This window comes from Apus apus, chromosome 7, assembly GCF_020740795.1.
Source record: "Apus apus isolate bApuApu2 chromosome 7, bApuApu2.pri.cur, whole genome shotgun sequence".
Lineage (NCBI taxonomy): Eukaryota > Metazoa > Chordata > Aves > Apodiformes > Apodidae > Apus > Apus apus.
The window spans coordinates 19376711-19401947 of record NC_067288.1 but is presented as its reverse complement, the minus strand read 5'-3'; the positions used below and the strand labels follow the sequence as shown (position 1 = coordinate 19401947).

General features: G+C 37.0%; 2 protein-coding genes across 7 annotated transcripts in view; one reads left to right on the top strand and one right to left on the bottom strand.

The window, feature by feature from the left end:
- The window catches only part of USP33 (ubiquitin specific peptidase 33), a 38704-nt gene extending 23854 nt beyond the window's left edge, over nt 1-14850 (bottom strand). For 3 of the 4 annotated variants that reach the window (XM_051625209.1, XM_051625210.1, XM_051625207.1), the window contains exons 1-7: nt 14602-14850; nt 10135-10216; nt 9478-9603; nt 8395-8448; nt 6769-6831; nt 4384-4536; nt 2062-2161 (exon numbers count right to left, since the gene is read on the bottom strand). In XM_051625209.1, the coding sequence (XP_051481169.1) occupies nt 2062-2161; nt 4384-4536; nt 6769-6831; nt 8395-8448; nt 9478-9558 (451 nt within the window). In that variant the 5' untranslated portion in view covers nt 9559-9603; nt 10135-10216; nt 14602-14850. The remainder of the gene's footprint in view (nt 1-2061; nt 2162-4383; nt 4537-6768; nt 6832-8394; nt 8449-9477; nt 9604-10134; nt 10217-14601) is intronic. The other variant, XM_051625208.1, reaches the window with a different exon arrangement.
- A 187-nt stretch (nt 14851-15037) lies between these two features.
- Nucleotides 15038-25237, top strand: part of MIGA1 (mitoguardin 1) — a 28682-nt gene continuing 18482 nt past the window's right edge. For 2 of the 3 annotated variants that reach the window (XM_051625165.1, XM_051625163.1), the window contains exons 1-7: nt 15038-15129; nt 15945-16115; nt 18780-18957; nt 19483-19619; nt 19876-20002; nt 20493-20629; nt 21379-21499. In XM_051625165.1, coding sequence (XP_051481125.1) covers nt 16017-16115; nt 18780-18957; nt 19483-19619; nt 19876-20002; nt 20493-20629; nt 21379-21499 — 799 coding nt within the window. In that variant the 5' untranslated portion in view covers nt 15038-15129; nt 15945-16016. Of the gene's footprint in view, nt 15130-15419; nt 15508-15944; nt 16116-18779; nt 18958-19482; nt 19620-19875; nt 20003-20492; nt 20630-21378; nt 21500-25237 lie in introns of those variants that run through there. The other variant, XM_051625164.1, reaches the window with a different exon arrangement.

The following is a 25237-nucleotide window of genomic DNA, read 5'->3' as shown; positions in this document are numbered from 1 at the left end:
ATTTCATTCCTCTGCCTCAAATTCATGCTACTAGAAGATTACGCTAAACATTTTAAACCTACTCAGCATGTGATTATCCCAGATTCAGAATTATAATTACCTGTGATCACTCTTCTTCTACGTCAACTATACACCCTTACTTTTATTCACAGGCTGTTCAGTTTAGGTTTCCCCATATAATTTATTTTCAAGCCCAGATAATTTACTGTTTTCCTAATACCCACATACAGTTTTTCCACACACAAAATTTATAAATCATGTGTTTTTTCAGTTATTATGGACTAATGAAAAATGCTAAGTATTTGAGGAGAGGCTATTTAAACAAGTCATAATTATCATATAATCTCAGTTTAAAAAAAATAATCTGAAACATTTGCTATTCATAGATGCTAAAATTTTAAGTTAATCAAGCAATTAATTTCAAAATACACTTGCTTTTGTGTAAGAAAACAGTAACATTTCTAAGCAAAGACTCAAAAAGACTGGAAAACTTGTAATATTCAGCAATCAACACCACTGGCTCTATGCAATTCTCGTGGTGCAGGAACTACCCTGATCATTTTAGTCTGTGGCAGAAAAATGAAACTTACTAAAAAATTATTTTACATTTAAAAAAACCAGTTTGGTTACTTCAGTTAGATTTTTTAATACACAGAACTTGAAAATGAAATTGTAACAGGTTTCTCCATCTGTCTGAATGGAAATATAGTTCTGCTTCTCACATCTGAACTTGCATTCCAATAACAGTCATTCTTACTGAAATAGGAAGGTGAGAAAAGTCATAAGGTTTTTAGATATTTTTGAATTTAATTTTTTTATCAGCAGAAGATATCTCAGAAAACTAATCTCACTGCAGTTTTCCAGCCTGTATTGTAGCAAATAAAGTATTTGAATAGACTTCATTTTTTGTAATATATTCTGATGTTTGCCCCATCAAAAGCATTTCAAAAGAAATGTCAAGGATGATGTTACAACGGAGCTAAAGAATTTTTTGTCTTTAAATTTTAAAAATGTATTAACACAGTCACATCAATATTACTGGGAATTTCCAATTCTACTTGTATACTACTTCTATACAAGTTACATTTCCAAAAATATTAATAGGACATGAAAAATACACTCACACACACTGGTAGGAGAAACTAACTGGAAATAAAACACATGGTTTAACGATTTAAGGGCAGATGGCAAACTAGTGGGGTGGTGACATATCCAGAAACACCGTGCCAGACAACAGAAGGGGCAAAGTGGGTTTTTTGGCTAATGCCAGCAGACTTAGGAGAGAGAAAGCTGGTAGTAGTTGAGTAAAGGAAAAATGAGATCTGTAAATTAGAATAACACTGATGGAAAACAAACTGCCTTCACACATGCATTGGCATCTTAAAAACAAAAGCTCAACAATCTGCTGGTCAGATGTTTCTGAGAAAATGGAAACTAGAAGTATTTTCTTTAATAAGAAATACACATATATCCTGTTTAAAATTATCAAGACCAATTTGAGACTTGTAAGAAATAATTATTTTGTTCTCTTATGAAATAAGAAATTAAGGCTTCACTGATTGGGCTTTCATCCACTCTCACTTTCGTTTTTACAATACTTTAATGTTAAAGTGGTCAACCTTTTATCAAAAAAACTGGCAGTGCATGAAATCCGTTACTGAAAATGAGAAAACAAAAACCTCCATACCAGGATATTACAGACTCAGAAAAGGGCTACCTAAAATTCAGGAAAGCATTCAAATTAGGAACCTTTTAGGACAGGAGAAAACATTAGAAAAGGTTTTATAAAAAGCTACTCTTATCAGAGCAGCTAGAAACTCCAACATGCTTGCTTATTCTTGTTGCTGCTTGCACAGGTGCACTACATTTATCACTGTAGCCTCTGCTCTGAAGGCAAGTAAAGATTGCTGCAATAAAGGTGACACTAAAAATAAAAAATCTTCATTGGAGAAGAATAGGAAACAGTTCCACTTAGAAGAAAACTAGTATATTGCTGGAGAACAGACTTGGAGACATGCACGTGATAAAAGGCAACAAAGCGTGGGATTTGGCTTTTATTACCTCTAGTCTTTAACTCGTCTTCTTCCACTTCTATGTCTAAGTCATCAAACACAGCTGCTAGTGGGATCTTCAGTGTGGGATTACTAGGTATTTTAAAATCCTTATGAAGAGAAAAGGAAAAAAATATTTACTTGTATGTATCAATTATGTTCTGAATTTAGCTTACATAGTTTCACCAGCAAATCTAGGAACTGAAATTTATGTAAATGCATTTTGAAATCTCACTGCACATAAAGTGAGAATATTAGGATTCCACAGCTATCCTACTGAAGCTTACTATGAAAACCCCCACAGTTTTGTTTTCAGATTAGCAGTGACAACATTATTTTATGAAAACAGTTCCAAGAATCAAAACAAAGCAAGTTATAGTATTTCTTTCCCTTGGATAACAAACAGTAAGCCAGCACTGAAAAGCTAACACAGCAGTCATCACATAAAAGTCTGTATGTTTTTGATATGCCACCAGATGGCTCTACATTTAAGGAAGACAACCTGTTGGAAGCAAAATGTACAAATAGAGAAAAGGAGTATTAGGCAGGCAGACACTTATTGAATGACAAAATCTTTTAGTGATAATATAAGTTCTAAACAAAATGTTTGACAGACTTTGGAATTTCTGTTGATTTTTCCATAAATTATACACACTACCTTGGAAGATTAAAACAAGTTAAGTATAGTAGAACACAAGTTCAGAAGTCTGAACCCAGCTTTATATCAAGTCACCAGAATTTCTGGACAACAGAATTAAAAAATAAAAATCCAATGGTACTACTCCAATTGAGCTGTTGGCGTTTTATGAGAAAATTAACAGATCAAGTTCATATTAAATACTAAATTTTGAAACAAAAATATTAAAGGGCATTTCGTTTCTACATATATTGAAAAACTGCCCATCTTTCTGTCCAACTTGTGCATCACGGTTTCTCTTTCATATCTCTATGCCTTAAGCAAAACATTTTTATAAATAACCATACTTGTACTTGTGTCTGTTTTAACTGATACCTGTCATCTTTATATAACTGCATTAAATATGCAATCAAGAAATAGCACCTTTTTTCAAACACATACAGTATGCCAATTCTACTTAAGAAATTGCAGCATAACTCTCTTCGATACAACACTTAGAAAAGATACTGTCAGCGTGAACAGCACTGATGCCAGCGAAGACTCATGTAACCAGGACCAGACAACAAAAACAACAAACCAAACCTAAACAAACCTTGTTGAAATTGCAGAAGAACAAAACAAGCAAACAGCATATTTCAAAATTCTCTGTATAATGTCTGCTTTGGTCTTTTTTCCCCTCTAACTTGCCTGCAATACCAGCTAATGCTTTATTCATTATCTTACTCTTCAGCTACTACATTAATTGTTAATAAATTAATGCTAACAGCTAAGCATTTATATAAAAAGTCTTTGATGCCATAATCATATAAAACACTACAATATTAAGACTGTGTTTCACTTAACTAACATCAACTTCCCAGATACTGGCCGTATTTTTCTCTTTGGCATATTTATGCTCCTTGGCAATCCTACCTGCCATGGAATACTACTAGCATTCTCTTGATTTCTAGTTTGATATTTTTTCCCCCACATGAATCTAATACAAAGTATTTGTCACTCTACACCAAAATTACATACGTGTGTGTGTGTATATATATATAAAATACACAAGGTTACTACTGCCTTATTGGTGAATTCCTGCATAGTAGTTACATTTTTAACTATTCAGATGTGTATACCACTCCACTGGAAAAATTCTCCCACACACATGCACAAAAATCTGAACTGAAAACTAAACAAGTTTACACCTCAGAAACTACGTTACAGGAATCCCTGTAAGGGTATTATATTACTAACTGAATGAGGTTAACAATTTGCACGTATTTCTCGAAAAGGACTGAGCTTGTATGAATGAATTGGTATCTCAGGCAAGCATCCATAAACCCATACTAAGGCATTCTGCCACTCCCTTTAATTTAGGCAATAATCACTGTAATAAGTTTGGTAAACATCATTTTCAAGGGCTCACAAAATGGGGAAGGCACAGGTGAACTGTTCAAATCTTATAACCTTACATTTAATCCTGTGTTTTTTCTGTACCATACAGTTTACTGTGGACTACAAACAATTAGACAAGATGATGCAGTACACAGAGACAGAACACAGAAGATGGGCACTATCTTTTAAAATAAATGTTATAAAACCAGAGATAAATTAATAGAAAGTTGAGCCACAAGAAAGGAGGAAAAGTTAGTCTCTCACTTGAGAGCAGATGCAATGTTTACTTCAAAGCTACAGCTTTATGCCAGCTAATACCTGCACACTATTTTCTTGCACTTGTTGAGACAGTCTTGCATTTGGTAGTGGAGAATGAGATCCTAATTTTCTGTCCAGGAATACTTCCTTACTACAGGCATAACACCAAACACGGAGTGTAGTAAGGTTCACAGTTAGACAGTGTTTTGTTTCCTAAAACAGAACAAAAAACAAAATTGTGATTCAGAAATTTGGAATAATTAAATACTGCTGCATGCAAGCTAGAAGTATTAAAATTCTAAATCTTTCAACAATTACATAAATGCAAAGGTTAGAATATCAAAAATAGCAATTCCACTACTGAAATTTTAGCACAAATGATCCAACACTCATTTTTAGTACAGATCACTCAAATTAGCAACAAGGCACAATCAGATGCAAAGCCACTGTCATATCTGACCTGCCTCTGTATAATTACAAAAATAAGAAGAAAGCCTGTTGTCAGAAGTGTTAAAATTCACAATAAACAAATTTTCCAGGAATGGCTGCTATTGGTCATAATGGCAGCTGCCTGCTCTAAATTCAGGGCAGTGTTTATTCCTACTGGTTTGCTGTAAGAAATTCAAGCTATTTAACAATGAATCAGAAGAATAAAGTAAGATTCTCAGTTCACTTAAAAGTAAGAGGTGCTCATATCAAAACAGACATTTCAGACTTAGTTATTTTGTTGACAGTTTCACACTGTGAAGCAATAAAAGAATTTGACAGATGGAGAATATTATTACTGTTCCACTTTTCATCTCTCTTTTTTTAACCTCTTTGCTTACTGTAAGATGGTGTATACAGTTGGCATCATCCTCCAGTATTTCCACCAGCCCTTCCTGAATTTCTTCCTTATATGTCAGCACCAGCCAGGTTTATAGACAATGAGGGATTTGCTAGGTATTAGGAAAATACTACAACTGCTGCAGGATGTCCAAGTTCCTCCTGCCCTCATTTAATAAGGCCTTGTACAAGAATAATGTTTTTAATATAAAACACAGGCTAAAATTTAATTAAGCAGCCTTCCCCCACTAAAAAAAAATAATCAGGAACAGCAGAGTACATTAATATATTAATTTTAATACATCAATATATTTTAATTTTAATCAGGAGAATGCTTGATTCTGCAGCTTCAGCTGCATAATTACATATATTCATAGTAACATTTTATTACTTGTCTTGAAGTGGACACAATGATCATGATTATTCGCAGAACTGGGAGCCTTGTTGGTAGAAAATGGAGTAAGCAGAAATAAACTGACAAAACCTTGTTTCTCTCATTTTATTGAGTTGGTTACGTTTTTTGCTGAAAAAGAAAAACCCAGAAGAGGGCCTACTATCGAGACATTAAAGATTTATATTAATGCTCTAGTGATTTGTACAAATACATACTCCTCTTTAGACGTTGCTTCAAAAAAAATCAGTAGTCATAAAATGCATTCACTAAGCACATTTTTTGTAAAACCTTGGCCTATACCATTTGTTCATTTAAACATTCACCAGGATTGGGGTCTTTCTAGTATTTTTAAAGACCAAAAATTGCTCAGTGTGGAGCCCTAGATTAATTATTTGACAGATAAACTGTAAATTGGAGGCAAGAAATTCATTTAATCTTCAGGTCAGCAATTCTGAAATGATAAGTTAATAACACTGCCATCCCTCTGTCCTCTGTAATTCTTTAAGGGAGAAGGAGATATCTCATTTGCTACATTTTGGCAAGTGTGTGCAGAACAGACAGTGAGTTTAGGACTCAAAACAGATGCACTCAAGCTGTCCAACCTTGCCAGAATTTGGCATGCTGGGAAACACAGTGCACACACTCCACTGTTCCTACCAAGCTTGATCCAAAATCAGGACATAGCAGGAAAGGATATGCTCAGCTCAGTCTACAGGTTCTTCATCTGTAGCCACTGGAACAGGGAGCATAATGCAGAAACAAAGCACCTGTTTCTGGTAATTTATACTTCTATCTTATACTCATTCAGCTATTATCTTCAACAATCCAGCTTCCATCCCCTTATCCATCAGGCAGGCATAATCCTAAGAAGTTAGACTGGAGTAATGAGGTGCTACATAAAAGATGAAATACTCAAGAGTTCTTTTGTTCACACATCCTGAAAATCATCACTAATTGTTATTTTTTTAATTCTCACCATGTTCTTTTAAGGAGCACAATAACTTGAGAACTACATCAGTAAGTATGTGCAGCTGCACAAAGACTGTAAACTCCCATACTTCTGAATTACTAAAACCTGCTTCTATCTATGAAAAACAATCACAGCTAATCACACTTCCAAACAGTTATGCTAACAGAGGTTACTGACTTCACTAAAATGAGTAAAAAAAGGTCTCTAATTCTACTTTGCTGCTTCAAATAACTCTATTACTAGCAAATACACATACCTGGGAATGGGTGGTACTGTGATCAACATGGGATTCACCACAACCAACATATGTGCATCTGTTCTGTTGAGCAAGATATGAAGAATTAAACAGAATTAAAAAGTGGTGTCAAACTGATTTACTGGATCGGAATATACTGCCAGACCCTTTAAGATTCACTAAAATTTCAAACTTGCAGAGTCCTACACAAGCCAAGAGATATGCACAACTATTAAAATAAATATCACATAAAGCAAATAAAGAGTACTGCAAGATTTAACTCCACTCCTCTAATTGGAGGCAGAGTTAGGCACTTAATGGATTTGGAATATACTTTTTTGGCCATTTGGTATATGTACTCAGATTAGGGTCAACATGCAATTTTTACAGTTCATCATTTGGTAGAGATTGTTACAGAAAATAAGAAGTTAGGCCAGTGTCTAAAATACTGAGCCTCAGAATACGATGCATTTCTACAAAAATGCCTGCATGCCCCTATCTGCAGTGCCTATTTATCAGAGTATTACTTCACAGTTAATTAGTTCTGTCACCTTTAAGCAACAGTTGTCAGCACTATATGGTTAAGTACTCACTACATTCTAGTTAGAACATGCAAAATAATTGTTGATTTTAATTGTGCTAATTGCAAAACATATTTGGCTGATTTGAGTGTGGAATCTTGCAGCTGCCAATCCTCAAGCAATTTTCATTAATTCCCCATTTGCATGAGTCAAGCCAATCACATATGAGGGTAAAGCATGTTATCTGTATAACTCCCTAAACACACTAATTTATACAAGCAACCAGCAGCTGGACATGGTCAATTTTCCACATTAAAGGATGACAGATATTGGCTATGTTACAGACAATTAACATGCTGGGATGTCACCATATTTTTCTACTGAAAAAGGTGAAGGCAAGATGCCAATTCATCCAAGAGGAGATATATCACAGCATGACACTAAGTAAGCCTCCTACTGCAATTAGAAAACCCTCCTATGGAAATGGTGGTATGAAATTAAGTTTTTCAGTAACAGTTTAAGAGCTCTAAATGAAAAAGGTAAAATATGCTTTAACCTTCACAGCGTTTCCCCATTTGCAAGACTGATGCAACTCCTACTCCCAAGAGAGTTTTTGTATGTAATTAAAGTTCAAGCCATCAACAAGATGTTAAACACTTTGCCCCGTTTGTTTCTATCTCTTATTGCTAGAAGGAGCAAAATAATCTCATGTTTTAAAGGTTACCATAACCCACTTACATACACCTAGAGGTTGGCACCTCAGCCTAGGTATCTTCCCAAGAGAACTTAGACAAATGTCACCAAGAAATGAAGTCAAGCCTACAGAGCAAAATTTCAGCCTCTGGAAACAGTAGTATGGCTGAAGAACTCCCTGGACATTTTAACAAAACTAAACTAGCTACATATTTCCCTGTTGGTATCATAGGTCAATCAGAAGCAATGCTTTCAGAACTTCTTGTTTCAAATATACTGAAAATGATGGTTTTTTGTGGACAGCAAGAAGAGTAAGGCAAAAGAATATATAAGAAAGAACTGCATACAGGTTAAAGACTGTATAAAATTCATGCAACGTTTGAGGAATGCTTATACATGCTTCTACAAGTTTCAGAACACCAGAACAACTTACCTCTAAGCACGCCCAAAGATTGGGTCCTCCAACTTTACAGTCCTGGCAAGTGCCCTATCAAACACACATGCAAAATATTATTTCATTTACTTTCCCCAGTTAAACAGAGTTTTGAGACAAAATGAGAAAAAAACAACTGTAAAGTTCTGTATCAACGGAATAATTTTTTGGCAGAAAAAAAAGGATGTGCTGATAACCAACTTATTTTTGTTTTCCTTCACACAATCTTAAGAACTGCAATACTTTCCTAGGAAAATCTTGGATCTCTTCTGAGTTTTCACCTTCAACCAACAATTGTTCTATATAAAGCAAAAGCATTTATCACATTATTATTAAATCCTCAAAATTGGTCTTTCCTATCAATTTAACATAAAAAGAAATTAAAGTGATAGAATTTGTTACAACTGCACATTCCAGTCAGCACTACCTGCAAAGGTTTACAACAGTAGAGAACTGCTACATCTCTCAGCAGCAAATCAACTGTTAAACCTCTCAGAGAAAGAAATGTATCACCATGAACCGAAAAGGTTTGGCTTTTCATCACCTCCCAGCTACTGAAACCAATTACATTTTTATTTGTTGCATTTATCACTACTATCTGGAAACCAAGAGTTCAGGTATGGGCAGTTTCTCAAGCTGTGGCTCCTCTGTCAAAAAGTGAACTGTTATCCAAGAAAAACTTCAGCACAGATTTCTCGGTTACAGCTTCTACGTGAAATCAAGTGATTGATATTGTATTACATCCCAAATAACTAACTGCTACAATAGCAGTGTCTGAAAATAAAGTTCATCTTGGTGTTATGCTAATTCTTTTAATTAATATTTCCATTAAAACATCAATTGATTTGGAAAACACTGCTGGGAAAGGTACTCTAAGTGTTCCATACTGAAAAATAGTTTTTTGGTTTTATTACATCTGTAATTCTCCCCGTACTTCGTTTCACCCTTGCTATTCCAGTAGAGAAGATTTTTTTTAATGCTTAACACTTAAATGCATTTGATAACTAGCAGTACAAGACATGTAGCTAAAAAAAGTGACCAGAGTTAACCGTGATAGGAAGAAAGTAAGCTGCTACAACTCACATGAGATTTCTGTATAAGTTCCTCTTTTGTTATCTCACCAACTGACTCCAAGTGCGGGCAATTGCTGCTGGGTGACGACATTTCAGAAGCTGTATTTTCTGAGATCCTTTCAAGACCAGGGAATCACTTATCAACAGAAGAAAGAATGAGTAAAGCCCAATTCCTTACAGTAGGCAGCAATATTAGGTATCTATTATGCAATAGATACATAATAACCTTTAAAAGAATGTTCCCTTTTTAAAGTTAGCATAACTAACTTTATTTACAGTAAGATAATCCTGTAGCCCAAATTAAACACGGCTCCTTCTAAAACAAAATCATCTGACTTTTAGAGCATAAACTAAGAGAATCCTGAATGGAGAAGAACTCATTTGGATTATTTATTTAACTTCTTGGCCTCTACCATGGCACCCCAACAACATAAAAATTTCAGTTTTCAAGCCTGCCCAGAACTGATGGTGGCTTTGACTGGATAGTCTGGAAAGTGATCTTACACAACACTGCTGAAGTGTGCTGAAGCTCTGAAGGCTAAAATGTAGGAGCACACGACTTGCTTGCCAAGGGAGGAAACTGTATCTAGGTTTTATTTATTTACAAAGATACATTTCAGATTCAGGCATATTATGTATCAAAAGCAAACTGAAACTTCTAACTCACATGTAGTACGGAACACTGAGTGAGCTCTTCTCTTGTTTGAGTTCTCTCTGTCCATCCAAGGTCTCTGATGCAGACACAGAAGCTTATCAAAAATAAAGAATGCTAAATATATTAACTTTGTAATTATTATTTTGATGTTTGCACAGAAAGCTATGATGTTGTACAGAAGGAAAATTTTAAAATTAACTCAGTAATGTTATTTTTATATAAACATTCCAAGTGACTCATGCAGTTAAGAAACATTCAAGAAATTTGTTCCACTTTTGTCACTTAAACAACTACTATTGATGTCTTAATTTCTCCAAAGCCCAAGAAATCTTAAACTTTGTCAATTATTACCTGCCTTTATCAAGACTTGCAACTTAACTTCCAACCTAATTCAGCGATGAACACTCTTTGATCTGCTTGCAGCCTTTAGCTCTGTTATCAAGATCTCTTCTCTTTCCACTTTGCCTCCCTGCTTTGGCAGCTTTAGGTCCGTTTCTTTTGCTATATGACCAACCACTCCTTTGACTATTGACTAAAGCAGAGCTTTGACAGCATGGGGGAAAACAAACCTTGCCAGGTAGGCATCACAGATACACTTCCAAGTAAACTTTCAGTTTCTTATCTTTGACTTGGTCTTTACTTCCTTATGATAAGATTCCTTTGAATCAAGAGGCATTTCAGTTCCCTTTGATTATCAAAGTAGCTTTTTATACATATGTGTATAAATAGTCTATAAGATTCCTATAAACATCCCTATACAACTATTATATATTTTATAAATATGTAATACTTTACACAATTATGCATGCATATACCTGCATATATATAGTTAAATGCTTATTTATAAACATTTACATATCAATATTACACAATATATTTTTTACATAACATGTATACCTATACTCAAGTATATGTTTATCTTTCAGTCTCTTCAAACGTCATGTTAACAGCTATTCAACAAAATATTTAAGAATTAAATTCACGTAATAGAACACACTACAGTAAATTAGTAATTCGGATGTTTTTTTTCAAGATGAGGTCTAAATTCTCTTCTTGGACCAAAAGCATGACATTTAAAAAGCATGACTCTCAAATACAAGCTACAGCTGGAGAATTATTTCCCCAGTTCAGTGTTTATTTCTAACCTATGTGCAGTACTACTGAAAGACACTTCAAACATAAAAATTCTTTTCAGGCCAAACCTCCCCAACTTCATTCATATTAGCAATTCTGATTTGAACTGTAAAGTTCATTTTCAGAATAAAACTGGAAACATTAATTTATGTTTAATCTTGTACATTCAGCAAGGTCTGTTAAAGCCTAAAAAATGGATGAGTTTCAAATAAAGCCCTGATAACCTAAAAAAATTGTGTGAATTAATGCTGATTCAAAACAAATGCTTTAGAGAAACTGGTATAATGGATTAGTAATGGATTTGCTTATTTTTTTTAAGGCAGAAGCTTTCTGAATGCATTACTCCAAGCAATACAAAGCAATGAATGGAGACTTCACCTCAGAGTACCAGATTTGTATTTAATAGCTACTTTTCACACCTGGAACATCACAAATGCAAACCTGCAGTCCTGAACAAACCCAAAACCAGGAATTCTGTTCACACTACGTTCTGTTTCTTGGTGCAGTCTGTGCCTCATCATAATAATGATAAGAAGGACCAAAGCATGTTTACACTCCTGTCCCTACGGACGTGGTCCTTTTCCCTGTCCATATGGAGAGCATACCTTGTTAACAAAATTCTCGCACACTTCCTTCCATCCTGTAGCAACTGTGGTAACTCACTGTACTGCCATAACTTTGGTAGCCTAATACACCAAGCTTCAGTAACACATTTTATAAAGTTTTATGTTAAAGTCTGAAACTATAAAGTTAATTTCAAAACCATGACTCATTCTTCATCACTCCCAAGTCCTAGAAAGCCCAGAGAAGCCCCTCCCTCAGTGACTGCCCTTCCTCCATTTCACCACTTCCTATTCTATATCTGAAAAGATTGCTTATCTTCCTCTACTGATGTATCTTATCACTTCTGCTTTTTTACAAGTGTCTGCACTGAAATGATCCCATCCAAAAGTAATTTCTTCCTTTCCAGCTCTGAGGCTTCCTAAATTGAAAGTTTATATATTAGAAAGACAGAGAAACACTCTGTAAAGGATCTACAGTATCAGTAATTTCAGCCTTCCTCAGGTTGCAGAATTCTAAGAAAATGTTACTGAGACAGGAATTCTTAGACAGCAATCACATGTCAAGAGTAATAAGACTATTTCTGTCACCTTTCATGGACACTTCAGAAATATTCTCTGATCTTATAGGAACCTTAGAAAAATCACAAACTGAAAACCAAAGACTTACATATATGGGATACAAGAAACTTCTTTGTTTCACTAGGAGGTTAAAATGAAGGAAAATATAACTGGGAATAGAACTTAAGTTTTTGCACTAATTGTTTGTCCTGGTTTGAGTCGGGACAGAAATACTGTACGTGACCACATCCATTCTCATCAAATGCTTGCCATATTTGGGAGAAATCTGCAGTCTCTCCCTTGTTTCCACCAAAAGGTTTATTTCAGCCCAGAAGAACTATCACAAACACAGAAAATCCCATCAAACTCTAAGAGCATTCAACTGATCTTGAAAATTGACTTGGGCTCATGCGAGGAGCCTAATATTTCCTAAAGAAACATAACATTTTAAATTCTCTCTCAAATAAAACTGAATTAAAGCTAATGTTTTAATCTGACTGGTTATAGTAGTTAACACTTCAACAAATATTGAAATAAACAAATATATAACTTTATTCCATTGATGTCCCTAAATATGGAGCCATTTTATCAGAACATTTTAAAAGGTTCAGTTAGGGAATGCAGATAGAAGATTTTAAGAGTAAAAGGATTATTCTGAAGACAGTAATTACCTGAAGCAGTAACTGTCTCTTCATTACAGGCCTTTATTATCTGGCTGTACAGCTCAAGTAACAGCATATCAAACCAGTAAGCTCTCAGCTCAGGTTTCTTACTCGTACCGTTACTAGTGATGCACCGTAACAACTGCATTTCACATTGATTTTCATTTTATGGCAACAAAATAAGAGTGACAAGGGGATGTGATTTTGTAACTGAACATTTCATTACTTAGAATACTAAGGAGATCTGGAAGTTCAGTAATTGCTTATCATATAAACATTACTCACACTTGGGAAAAAAAACACCAGAATTTACTCCAAACTACACATGCCCGTTGAATCTATAGCCTTAGACACACAAATTCAGATTTTAAAGACAGATTTTTATATCAGTTCTCTAAAGAAATATGTTGCTTTTCAAAACTTGACTGGATTATCTATTGATTATTACAGAATTTACCTCAGCATAATAACGTACATTAATAATATTGCTACTAAAGTTGAGAATAGCCTTCCTGGCTCAAGAATTACTTGCACACAGTAAGTTCCTTTGCATTCTGTTAATCAGTAAGTGGTTTTAACTTTTATCCCCCATTCCTCCCTATTTCTACCTTTTTTAATCAATCAACTCTAAACATGAGTATTCTGTTAGCTTAGGAAAAAAGTTACAACACCCATACTAACTCTCACAGAAAACCTACTTTATGTATTTAGAGTAAAACCTAGTATTTTCCTAGTAAATAAAAGCACACACAGTAAGCTGATGAAAGATACCTGGTCCTTCTCTTCAGGCACCAACAACTACCCAAACAAGCAAGACACAAGTTTTAATTTCACTATCTTTAAGATTACTTTTCTGTCATGAAGCATTGTTTCCAAAGAAAAAGGACGTTTAAAAAACAAAACAATAAAAAAACCCAACACTTGAGAGTATACCTTCTTACTGTGCTAACCTTATTTTATTGCCTCCTAAGTGATATAGACTGTCCATTAATTCCTTTCTTCCATCACTTTAAATCCTCACTGTGGAACCCATTAGTTGACCTTTATGTTTCTAAGAGGATTTTCCTAACGCGGGCTTCTCCTGCACACAGAAGAAGCCCAGAGGGATTTTCCACTAGCTGCTGCTACACCCAACTTCTTTCCCAGCCTATTTCATCACCCAGACACGGGGATCTAAGCGCGCAAACACCGAAAGGAGCAATTCACAGGTGACCTGCCGGTTTTAGGACTGGATGCCGTACCGACAAGCCCGCCGCCGCACGCCCGCAACTTCCGCAGAGCTCTGCGGCGGCCGCCGCGCTGCTCCGGGGCCGCTCCCCGCCCCGCGCGCCCGGCCCGGCCCGGCCCGGCGCCCCGCAGGCCGCCCTGGGCCCGCCCCGCCCCCGGGGCCCGCGGGCGGCGGCCACCGCCGTGCCGAGCCGCCCCGGGGCCCAGCCGCCCTGGACTTTGAGACCGGCCAGGGAGACAGACCGACCGACCGACCCGCCGCGCTCCTGCGCTCCCTCATGGACACCGGACCCGAGCCGCCTTCCCCGCCGCCGCGGAGACTCTGCCCTTCTTACCGGAGCAGCCAGGAGGAAACACCGTGAGCGGAGCCCGGAGCTAAGCCGAGCCACGGCCAGCCCCACGGCTTACATCGATGGCGAACCCCAGCCTGCGGGGACAGCGGCCCGGCGGGCAGCTCCCTCGGGCCCGAAGGCCGCCGCGCTGGGCACAGCTCTGCCCAGGCCGCAGCTCCGCCAGCGCCGCCTCGCGCAGCAGCCGCCCCCCGCCTGCGGCAGCCCCGGGACGCGCCCCGCACAAAGATGGCCGCCCGCAGCGTCTCCCCCGCTCACGTGATGGTTGCCCCGCACAAAGATGGCGGCGCCAGGCGCTCAGCCCACCTGTCCTGCCGGCGGCAGAAGGTGGCTGCCCTGAGTAAAGATGGCCGCCGCGGCCTCCAAGCGGAGCCCGTCACTCTCACGTGGCGGTGACGGGCGCTGCCTCCTGCCCGACCTCGGCCGCTTCTCGCTGGCCCGGAAGCAGATCCCCTGCCGGACTCCCGGGGCGGGCAGGGAGCCGCCCGCCACGCCTGCCCCGCGCCTCGGCAGGTAACGGAGGGCGGCGAACCCCGGGGCCGTCAGACCCTGGGGCCGCCGCGCTGCGGGGCCCGGCCTGGGCCTGGGGACGGGCGCGCCTGCCTGTCCCTGGGTGTCTGCGGGGACGGGGCTGGGGGCGCGTCCGGCTCCGACCGCCGCCCCCCCGAGGCGCGCGAGGCTCGGGCGCCCCCGGCCGCGATGGCGGGGCTGCCTGGCCGCGGGAGGGGGCAGCGGAGCTGGAGGGCGGCAGCTTCTGCCCCGGGGGCGGGGTTCGCTGCCCTTCTGAGGCCGGCCGGGCCCCGCAGCAGGTGCCACGGCGGGGAGGGGCTCCCTGCCCGGAGGAGACGCCCTGGGCGCCCCACGGGCCGCCCGTGACCGCAGGACGAGCCGGTGGGTAACGCGGGCCCTTCTCTTTCCCTCGCTCCGGGCCGCGGCTGCAGCCGGGATGTCCGTGAGGGGCTTCGCCGCCTGCTCGGCGCGCCCTGGCTGCCTGACGGCGGCAGGAGCACTGGAGCTCTGAAAGAGATGAACTTTTTCTGGCTGTCCTCAAATCTTTTCACTCTTTTAGTAGTGGTCTTAGAAACGGGGTTATTAGCTGCCAGCTAGTAAAACTAGACCAATATATATATTGCACAGGGCGGGTGGAAAGAAGGGGACCTAAGCTGAGCCAGCGAATTTGCTGTCTTCTCGTTAAGCACAGGTCTGAACTGTGCTCTGGACATGAATCAAACAAGTTGTGTACCTGTTACGTGAAAGGTTCAAAACAGTAGAAGAAAGCTGCCCTGAGCTTCTATTGCAGAGTTTAGTATGTGTCCTTCATTTAACAGAGTATTCCCGAGACCATTTGTGACTGCTTTCAAGACAGTTCCACTTAATGAGGTTATGGGAGAGAAGGAGCCATGTCAGAAGAAGGTGTTACTGAGGCACGATTTTCTCTGAAGACGGTGGCTTTGCGAGTATTTCATCTACCCCTTTCGTGGTATTATTCTCTTAACCAGGTAATATATAAGTTATCTGAACATTGTCACTTGTGGCATATGTTTAGAAGTTTAATTGTCATGTTATGCTCACTCTTCTGAGTTTAATATTAATTACATGTGTAGGAATATATTAATTTACTTAGAACACAGAAGTAAAGTGAGCAGGCTTTTTTCCCTTTTTCTGCTGATATACTCTTAGTGCATCATCATACATACAACCATAGAGACTGCTTAATCTGTGATGTCTGTGTGTAACAGCACAATGATTTTCAACAAATCAAATATCAGAATTGTTGGGGCTTTTTTTAGACTTTTTTTTTTTTTTTTAGCTAAAGTAGTTAAAAACTGAACAGAACTGTCATTCAGATTTTAATAATAGTATAGAGTGTGGGCTGAAATGTTTTCCAGATTGCCAGTCACCAAACAAATCTGATTGATAAATAATTAATGGAAATTTTAAAAATCCTGTTTGATTAACTAAGTGCCATATGAGTAAAAAGGCAGTGATTCTTAAAAAACGGGCTGTTTTATAAATCTTTTCAGTTCTTCTTACTGGTTTTGCTTGTGTTACTTACAGAAAGATCTTAAAAGAAAACCTTAAGGCTCTATTCATCACAGCATTCCCTTTTATGGATGGCCCTGGAGTAATTTGGTTTTGTTTTCTTTCATTCATATTATAGGCTAGTTTGTGTAAATAGCAACATGGATAGCAGCCACTCAAAGCTGGGCAAAGAGCACATTATTATCTCAGTTTTCAGGTAGACAAAAGCTGATACTCCTTGTCTGCAGTGAATCATAAGATTTGTCCTTAAAGCACCTTAGTGTCAAAGACAGGGAGGAGGAGCTATAATTGTGTTGTCAACATTCAGAGAAAACAGGTGTTGGTTGCCTTTAAACTGATAAGTGATATGTGACAGAGGCAAATCAGTCAGAATTACTTGAGAAAATATTAAGGCTTCAGTTGTATCCCTCAGAATAAATTTATTGAAGCATGAGCAGTATTCTGGTGCTTTAATACACAGGAGAAAAAAAGGTGTTCCTAGAAAGCTGTATAAATTTGGGTCAGTAGGGGTTTTTTTTCCATTCTATGTATGCTGAATCATTGACAAAAATAACTAAAAGAAAAAAATCAAGTTAGGAATTCCAATAATTACATTTTTTTACAGTAGATATTAGCAGGTCCTAATGAAGTTCTGTTTTTAAAACCCATGTCTTTAGTATTACTCTATTTAAATGCTTGCAAGCAAAAGCTATGTAGTTTTTTGTATTTGCATACAAATGCCTTTCAGAGTTCTACTGCATATAAAATAAGAATGAGATCTTCTCAGTGTTAGCTGCATCTAATTATTTTCACATTTTTTCTGTATTTGATACTTCAGAATTCTCACTGCAAGATCACTGATTTATTTTCTACATTGCAGCATGTTCGTGTCCTTTTTAAATACCATGTACAATTCCACTATGTGCGACTGTTTACTTTCCTCTCAGAATTTTTTATGCTTGGAGGCACAGACATTTTTTTAAATGCTCTCACAGTTCTTTGAAATATTAGTTCTAGCATTTAATTTTGTGAGCTTCAAGGTTTTAATATCAGTTATTTGGTTATTAATTGTCTTCTTTTAAATGCAATAGCCTTTTTTATCTGTTTTTACTGTATTTCAGGGATTTCCTTTGCCTCAGAGTACAGTGCTAGGCTTTTGGTTTCTGTCAAGATTCCGTACCACTAAGGACAGGTTTCTCAACCCAAAGACGTTTGACTTGTTGATTTCAAGCTCAATGCAGAGCAAGCTTTTAATGCTTCTTTAAATTTCACAATTCTGAGAGAATTAACCAACTGCACAGCAATCAGGGACTGCCAGAGCCCAGAGTGTTCTGTGTAGCCAGGTCTCACCTGTATGAGGAAACATATTATAGAAACACCATATTAGCCTCAAGGGGTGCAGGTCTGGTTTTCTCCCAGCAGTCTGTTTATGAAGCAGCATAGCTTTCCCAAAGATATTGTGAATGTGGACTCTACTTGCCATTTAAATAGCTCTTTTCTTTCTTGCGTATTCTGTCGCTGAATTTTAGTAACTTTGTCATTTACTTTTAATTCCAGTTGATTGTTTATATGGTCACTGATTTAAACATTGTAAACCTATGACTGATCTATATCCAAAATAAAACTTAACAATTAAAAAAACAAGCAAACACAGTTTATTTAGATATAAGTGTTTAAATACATGTTATTTCCAAATTTAAACACCCAGCTTTTGGGTTCTCAACTCTTTCACAATGCAATAAAATTGTCTAGTTGTGAAGAGTGAGTTTCTTCTCAGTATTTTCTTGCTGTTAGAGAATTGAAGCCATGCATTAAAGTATTTAGATCCTGGCTCAAACCAGGACACCATAGTTTGTGGATTTGCAATGTACCTTATAGTTCTTAGTGCTGCAGTATGTCTCTCAGTGCTCTCACTTTGTCCTGCTGGCCTCTTTGTAAAAAACTCTCTCACCTACTGGCCATCACAAATTTTGAGAAGTGATTGGTCTCTGTCCTTACTAGGTGGATTGTTTCTCAGTCTATGGGAGAGCAGCATCTCTTACCTCCCTCAGGCAAGCTATTGCCTAGGTTGAACACACTAAAAGGAAGGTGACAGTTAAGGAGCATATATTTCCAATGAAGTCATGCTCTTTTATTTTCAGACAAATCTTTCCCCTGGGCTAAAGAAACTTTTCACAGTAACAGCCGTGAGTGCAATATCTGTTATTTTTCTGGCCCATCATTTTAAAAGAAGACGTGGAAAGAAAAGCAAGAAAGTGCCACCATGGGAACCAAGTCATCTAGTATTAGAGTGTGCCAAAGCAGCTGCATCAGAAAAAGGTACATGAAAGAACCCTCAAGTATTTCTCCTTGTGTCTTGCGGCGGAAGAAGAGGGGTGTGTATAGCAGTAGTGATAAAATAATTTTCCTTTAATGCTGAGTAAGTTTGAATTGTTGAAGTGTAAGTTGTGCAAATAGGGGGCAAAATTACAGTGTTTTATAAATAAGCTGGTCTTGTTCTCACAACTGAAGTTTTAATTATGAATTTGGATTAAAACTTTTTAAATTAATATATACTTTAGCGATTCGTTTTGCAGTTCTTGCAGTTATATTAGTACTGAGAAAAGCAGATTCAAATTCTTACAGGATGGGGAAATAATTATGGTCAAATGCATGGTTATTGTTACAGATATCAACTGCTCTAATTTGTAGTTTCTCATATAGAACTGTAAATAAAAGAAAAAGTTTTCTTTTCTTCTAAAGTGGATTTTATTGTAAAGAGTAAATGCAATTCCTAATAGATATTGCTAACAAAACTACAGTGGTTTGGGTTTGCAGCAACCTTTAAATCAGTGTATCTGTTAGATTCTAGCTGTTCCAGTAGTCGACAAAACTTGACTCTTTCTCTGAGCTCTGCCAAGGAAAGAGGATCTCAGTCTTGTATCTATGCAAATGGCGGACTTTTCAGTAAATACTCCGGTTCAGTTCAGAGTCTGGCCTCGGTAAGTAAAAGTGTTTTAAGGCTCTTAAATACCCATTAACTTGCATTGATTATGCATCTGATGGTTCACTGAGCTGAAGCAACTTTCCTGAATAAGCTGCACAGAAGGCTAGAGATGCTGAGAAGGCCCTTGTACTTACTACGTAGTAAAAATAGTTGCCAGGTAGATAATTTGGATGTAATGTACTCTGGCAGGAATGTAATTTTAAGAATATTCTGTAGCAACACTTCAGTATTTGTTTGTTTATTGTTTTAAGGTTCAGAGTGCCACCTCTTGTCACAGTTGTGCTTGTGCCAATTCTAATTCCTGGGATAAAGCAGATGAAGATGATATTAAGCTTGTCAATATTCCTGTAACCACACCTGAAAATTTATATTTAATGGGTAAGTTATAATAAGAACATCCAGCGTCTACCAATAACGAATGTAGATAATTTATTGGGTTTATAACAGAGTGACACATGCTGATGTTCTTTCACCATGTTCTGTGGGTGTGTGTCCAAGAACATTTCCATAAAATAATGGATTTTCCATAAAATTACTTGATCTAGGGTTAGTTTTTAAAGTACATATTTGTTTTTATTCCTGTATTTGTAGGAGTAAGCCTTGGAATTCTTTTCAAAAGTAAATAGGAAAAAATATACTAAACATTGTTGTTTTAATCGTATTGTGAATGTCTTTATTAATTAGGGAGATACAGTTTTGTAGTTTTTCATCTGTTTGGTTTTTTTACACTGGGAATTGCTGGTGCTTTTAAAAATTGCATCTCATCTACAGTCATGCTTATTAGCTGTGTAGTTTGCTGTGACTAAAATGTGAATCCATCGGGAAGCAGTATATTTGATGGAATGCAGCTGATCCTGATGTCCCCCAGGTATGGAGCTTTTTGAAGAAGCGCTGCGGCGATGGGAGCAGGCGCTAACTTTTCGTAACAGACAAGTTGAAGATGAAGCAAGTTGTGGTTCCATTAAGCTGGGAGCAGGAGATGCAATTGCAGAAGAAAGTGTGGAAGTGAGTATACTCAATCTATGAACTACTGTTGATGCCCTGATAATTTGTTGTGCTTTGTTACCCAAATCTTTTCAAGTTCTAATTCAATAACCAAAATTGAGAAAAAAATAAAACATCCAGCTTAGTGGCATTACATTTAAAGGACATCTAAGTTTTTTCTTTTAGATTTTTTTGGTTGGTTATTTGGAGGAGTGCAGGGGAGGGAGAGTGAGCTTAATTAATTTTTTTGCAATTGCTGTTGCATCAGTGTTTGCTTCTGGAGAGGATTATCAAGCTACTGAGCGTACTAGTTCTCTGTACAGAGTCTCTTGGGTCATCCCATTCTTTTATGGCTTTATGCAAGAGTATCTGCTTAGCAAAGATAAAGGTATTGAGTAAGATGATGGATTTATGAATATTCACAGATAATGTACATGAACTTTATATAAAGTCATTTGTTCTTATGAACAAAATGGCAACATATTTTGAAATAAACATACAGCTGTATAGCTTTCATTATATCTAATGCAGCAAATATCATCAAATCATTTTCAAGTATTTTTAAATTTAGATTTTGTTTTTATTAAACTAAATAAAACGTGTATGTTTAGAAAAGTGTGTACATTTATGATGTTGAAGTATTCATCTGACAGGGTCCTTTTTATTGTGTCATGGTTTGCTCTTTGAACACTTAGTATTTGCATATTTTACAAAGGAATCTTACAGACTGTAAACAAATAGAATATCTTCTAATCTCTATCTTCTTGCAGGATATCATTAGTGCTGAATTCATTCATAAGCTTGAATCCCTTCTTCAAAGAGCTTATCGTCTTCAGGAGGAGTTTGAAGCCACCCTTGGGGCCTCTGATCCTGCGTCTCTAGCTGATATGGGTGAGTATTCCTATTTTACATTTTTATTGCTTGTAATAATGACTCTTGGGGTAGGAAGTCACAAAAATATCTACTGAGCAGAGTTATATTTATCTGTAATGAAGCAGAAAAAAATCCAGGTTCTTTACATTATTACATAATGTTTGATGTAGTGCATGTATTTTAGGTGAGAATGGAATGAGAGGAAATTTTTTTCATTGTAGTTTGTCAGTATACTTGAGAATTTTCATAATACTTCTCAAGTTTATAAAGGTTATGCTGAGCTGGATATTTAAATATTTATGCAGGAAGAATATATGACCCTGTGTATGGCATGGAGGTATTAGGGCATTTCAAAATAAGTTTTATAAGTCTTTTGAACTGTCAAACTGTGTATACATGTACTTTTTTGGGAGGGTTGGTTTTCTTTTGGCCTGTCATAATATTTTACAAAAAAACAAGACCAAACCAGAAAGACTTAGTCTGAAAGAGGTATCCATTACCAAAGCTCTTATCCTTGCTGATTGAAATTTATCACATTTATGAGTGACTAAAAGAACCAGGGTGTTAAAATGGCAAATATAGTGAAAATTGCTGCCAGACGTGTTGATTAAATGCAAGTAGTTTGATTATTTTTATTTAAACCGTTGGTTTAAAATGTTCTTAGGGGCTGATACTATTATACTGTCTCATAATTCATGTTCAAGCATCTGTTCTCAAATAACTGTTGGACTTTAAAGGCAGAGCATGTTCTGTGATTTATTTTAGTGAGTGGTCTTGTCTCTTAGGCTTCAACTTAACTGGCACGAGGTGGCAGTACTCGCATCTCTTAGCCCTCGTGTTATCCTGAAACTACTAAATACAGCTCTGAGTAAGGTGGGAATTAAATTTAGGTCAAAGTTGGCTTTCTGACATTATCTGCATGTACCTATTAATGTAATTCTTAAAGCAGAAAAGCATTTAAAGTTTTATTTTGGTGTATAAAACAATAAGCCCTAAATAAAGTTGCATTGTGTATCCATTAAATTAGAAGTTTATTTGTAATTTCTGTCTTCAGGCAAAATTAATAAAATGGTATTCAAAAGACTCAGTGTGATGTTCAGTGTGTTTAGTTAGTGTTTTTCATGGTTACCCTGAAAGTATTTTAAATTGATATTTTATTTTTTTAGATGTGATAACTGGATTCTTGTTTACCAGGAATGTTATGAGAATTGAATTCCTTTCAAATGTTCTTTGTAGAAACAATTGCTTATGCCTTGAGTAGTTGTCTGTTACTTTATTAAGAATTTTATTTGTGCTGGCCCAGATGAGTGAGAAAAACAAGTAATGAAGTGGTTTAGTGGGTAGTGTTTTTATTGTTCAGGATTTGAGACTACTCCTTATCTTGAATTTGTGGCTTGAACAGCAAGTAGTGTATTAAAGAATGCTTCACTTTTTTGGAATGTTATAGAACAAAAGCAGAACACAATATGCTTCCAAGGTCCTTGGAAGATTTAATACAATGGATGTTTTTGTTCAATATTGGGTATTAAAAAGTTTCATCCTCAAAATTTCTTAGATCATTTGTGTTCCTGAAGGATACAACAGTTAGTGTTGTATGTGAACATCTGAAGTAGGATAGGTTTGAGGTTGACATGTTTTATGTAATTTTCCTGGGAGAGACAGGAAATTATGTTTGGGAGGCTCTCTTATGGGTTTATTTCCCCTCTTTGGGAATTTTTTTTTTTTTCTCTTTTCTTTTTTTTGTCATCTAGTGAGATAAAACAGACTTTATTTTGCTTCCCCAAAATGTATGTTAACATGTAGTACTTCATTCACTTCTGTTCCAATCTTTGTCTTACTCTTTTAGGAACTATGCAACTTTTTGAAGTTATGTATGCAACCCACTCCCTGTGGGTAGATTTAATAGCTATAATAATAATATACATAATTACAAATAAAATGTTTCAACTCTGTAAGCTATTGTTGAGTTATAAACAACAAATCCAGCCCTGGAAAAGACTTGTGTTTTAAATAGCTGAAATAATGAAATGCAATTGTCTTCCCTGTTGCATTCTCCACTGGACTTTCATAATTATCATATAAGCCAGCAAGCTAAAATATGATTTCTAGAGCATAAATATTTCTGGTCATGAAATTAAAACAAATATTTAGGGCTAAATTACTGTGGTTTTGATGTCAATCCTCTTAGGACTGTGAAGCAACATGGGAAGTCTAGAAACAGGTTTTCCTAGTGCAGGCATAGGCTGCACTGAGTAAGGAAGGAGCAAATGGGCAGAAAATTGTGAAACAAAATGTTATTTCCAAGTGATGACTGCACAGGGTTAAATGCTTCCAGAAGTTTTGTATTCTGTCCTTGGAAGAAAGTGATCTCTCTTGTTTTGTTTTGTTTTGTTTGGGGTTTTTGTTTGTTTTTTAAATATTTTCTAGCAGACTGAAATGTTAGTTGAGCTAACTTGGGAGGAATGCAACGAGTTAGGAGAGAAACAATAGCTTTACTTATGAGCAGAATTGCAGGTCAGAGGGGAAAATTCTCAAATTGTAGGGCTCCTTTTCAGTTCTGAATTCCCCATACTTAATATTGTTATTTTGATTTCTATTGCAAAAGGAATGCTGGCACTCAAACTCATGGTGGCTTTTTTACACTGGAACTTAACCAATATTGATAGTAAAACGTACACATTGATTAATTTTTATTTTTTAAGTATTTACTTTTTATTTTGTATTATAGAATTTAAAACAAATTCTTGTTTGAGCTACTGTAATAAAAGGTCTCCCACAAAGGTCTGTGTTGTTGAATAGTTTTCTTGGAAGGTTTGTCTGTTTCTTTTTTAATTTTCTTCTCACACTCAGAGATGTGCCTGGCATTTTGGCATCTTTAACCTAGTTCCAAAACTTTGGAGAAGAAACTTTTTCCCCAGCTGCTCTTAAAACAAACAAAATCTTTGCATAATCAATGAAGCTGTTGAGAGCTCATTTTTAGATACTTTGTTAACACGGACTTCAATACTGTTTTACTGTACATGGATTAATAGCAAGGGTTTCTATTTTGCTTCCTGCCTTGGAAATGCTAATGGAAAAATTTTAGTTTGAGAGTTTTATGTTTTATTTGGTTATGCACAAAAGATGTTTCTAATTCCCAGGCTCCAAAGAGGAGGGGAGCAATTTGTAATCATTCGCTTAGGTGTGCTCTAGTAGTACATACTATAAAATAATTTCAAAATAGCATAACTTTTTATGATATCTTGAAACCTCTTGCTTGCTTTGTGTTCCTTGAAGATAAATTTACATCAAATTATTTTTTCATTTCTGGAGGAAGTACAAAAGCTTATTCTAGTTGCTGAAACAGAATTGAAATTGAAACAAAAGAAAACAATAACCTTTTTTTTCAGTGTGGAAATACATTCATCTCAAGAAATGCACTTATAAAGGAAAGAAAACAATATTACGAAGTCTGAGGAAAAGCCCAGAAAAGTTATTTCAATCCTATTTTATTTTTTTTAAAATGTGTATTCTGAACATCATTTAACTGTTACAGTTTGTGGACATTCAGTAACACTGACACTTACTGTGTTTTACTGTGAGGTCTCTTGTATTGCAGCTTATTTTTGCAACTCCTTATTTCAACTTGCAATAGCTAAGCAAAGGGCAGATGTTTGAATTAGATAGTATGTGTTCTATCTCTAGTATTTAAGACTTTCCTTTAGAGGCTTATTTGTTCAATATTAATAATGCTTCCTTCCTAAAATTGCCCTCAGC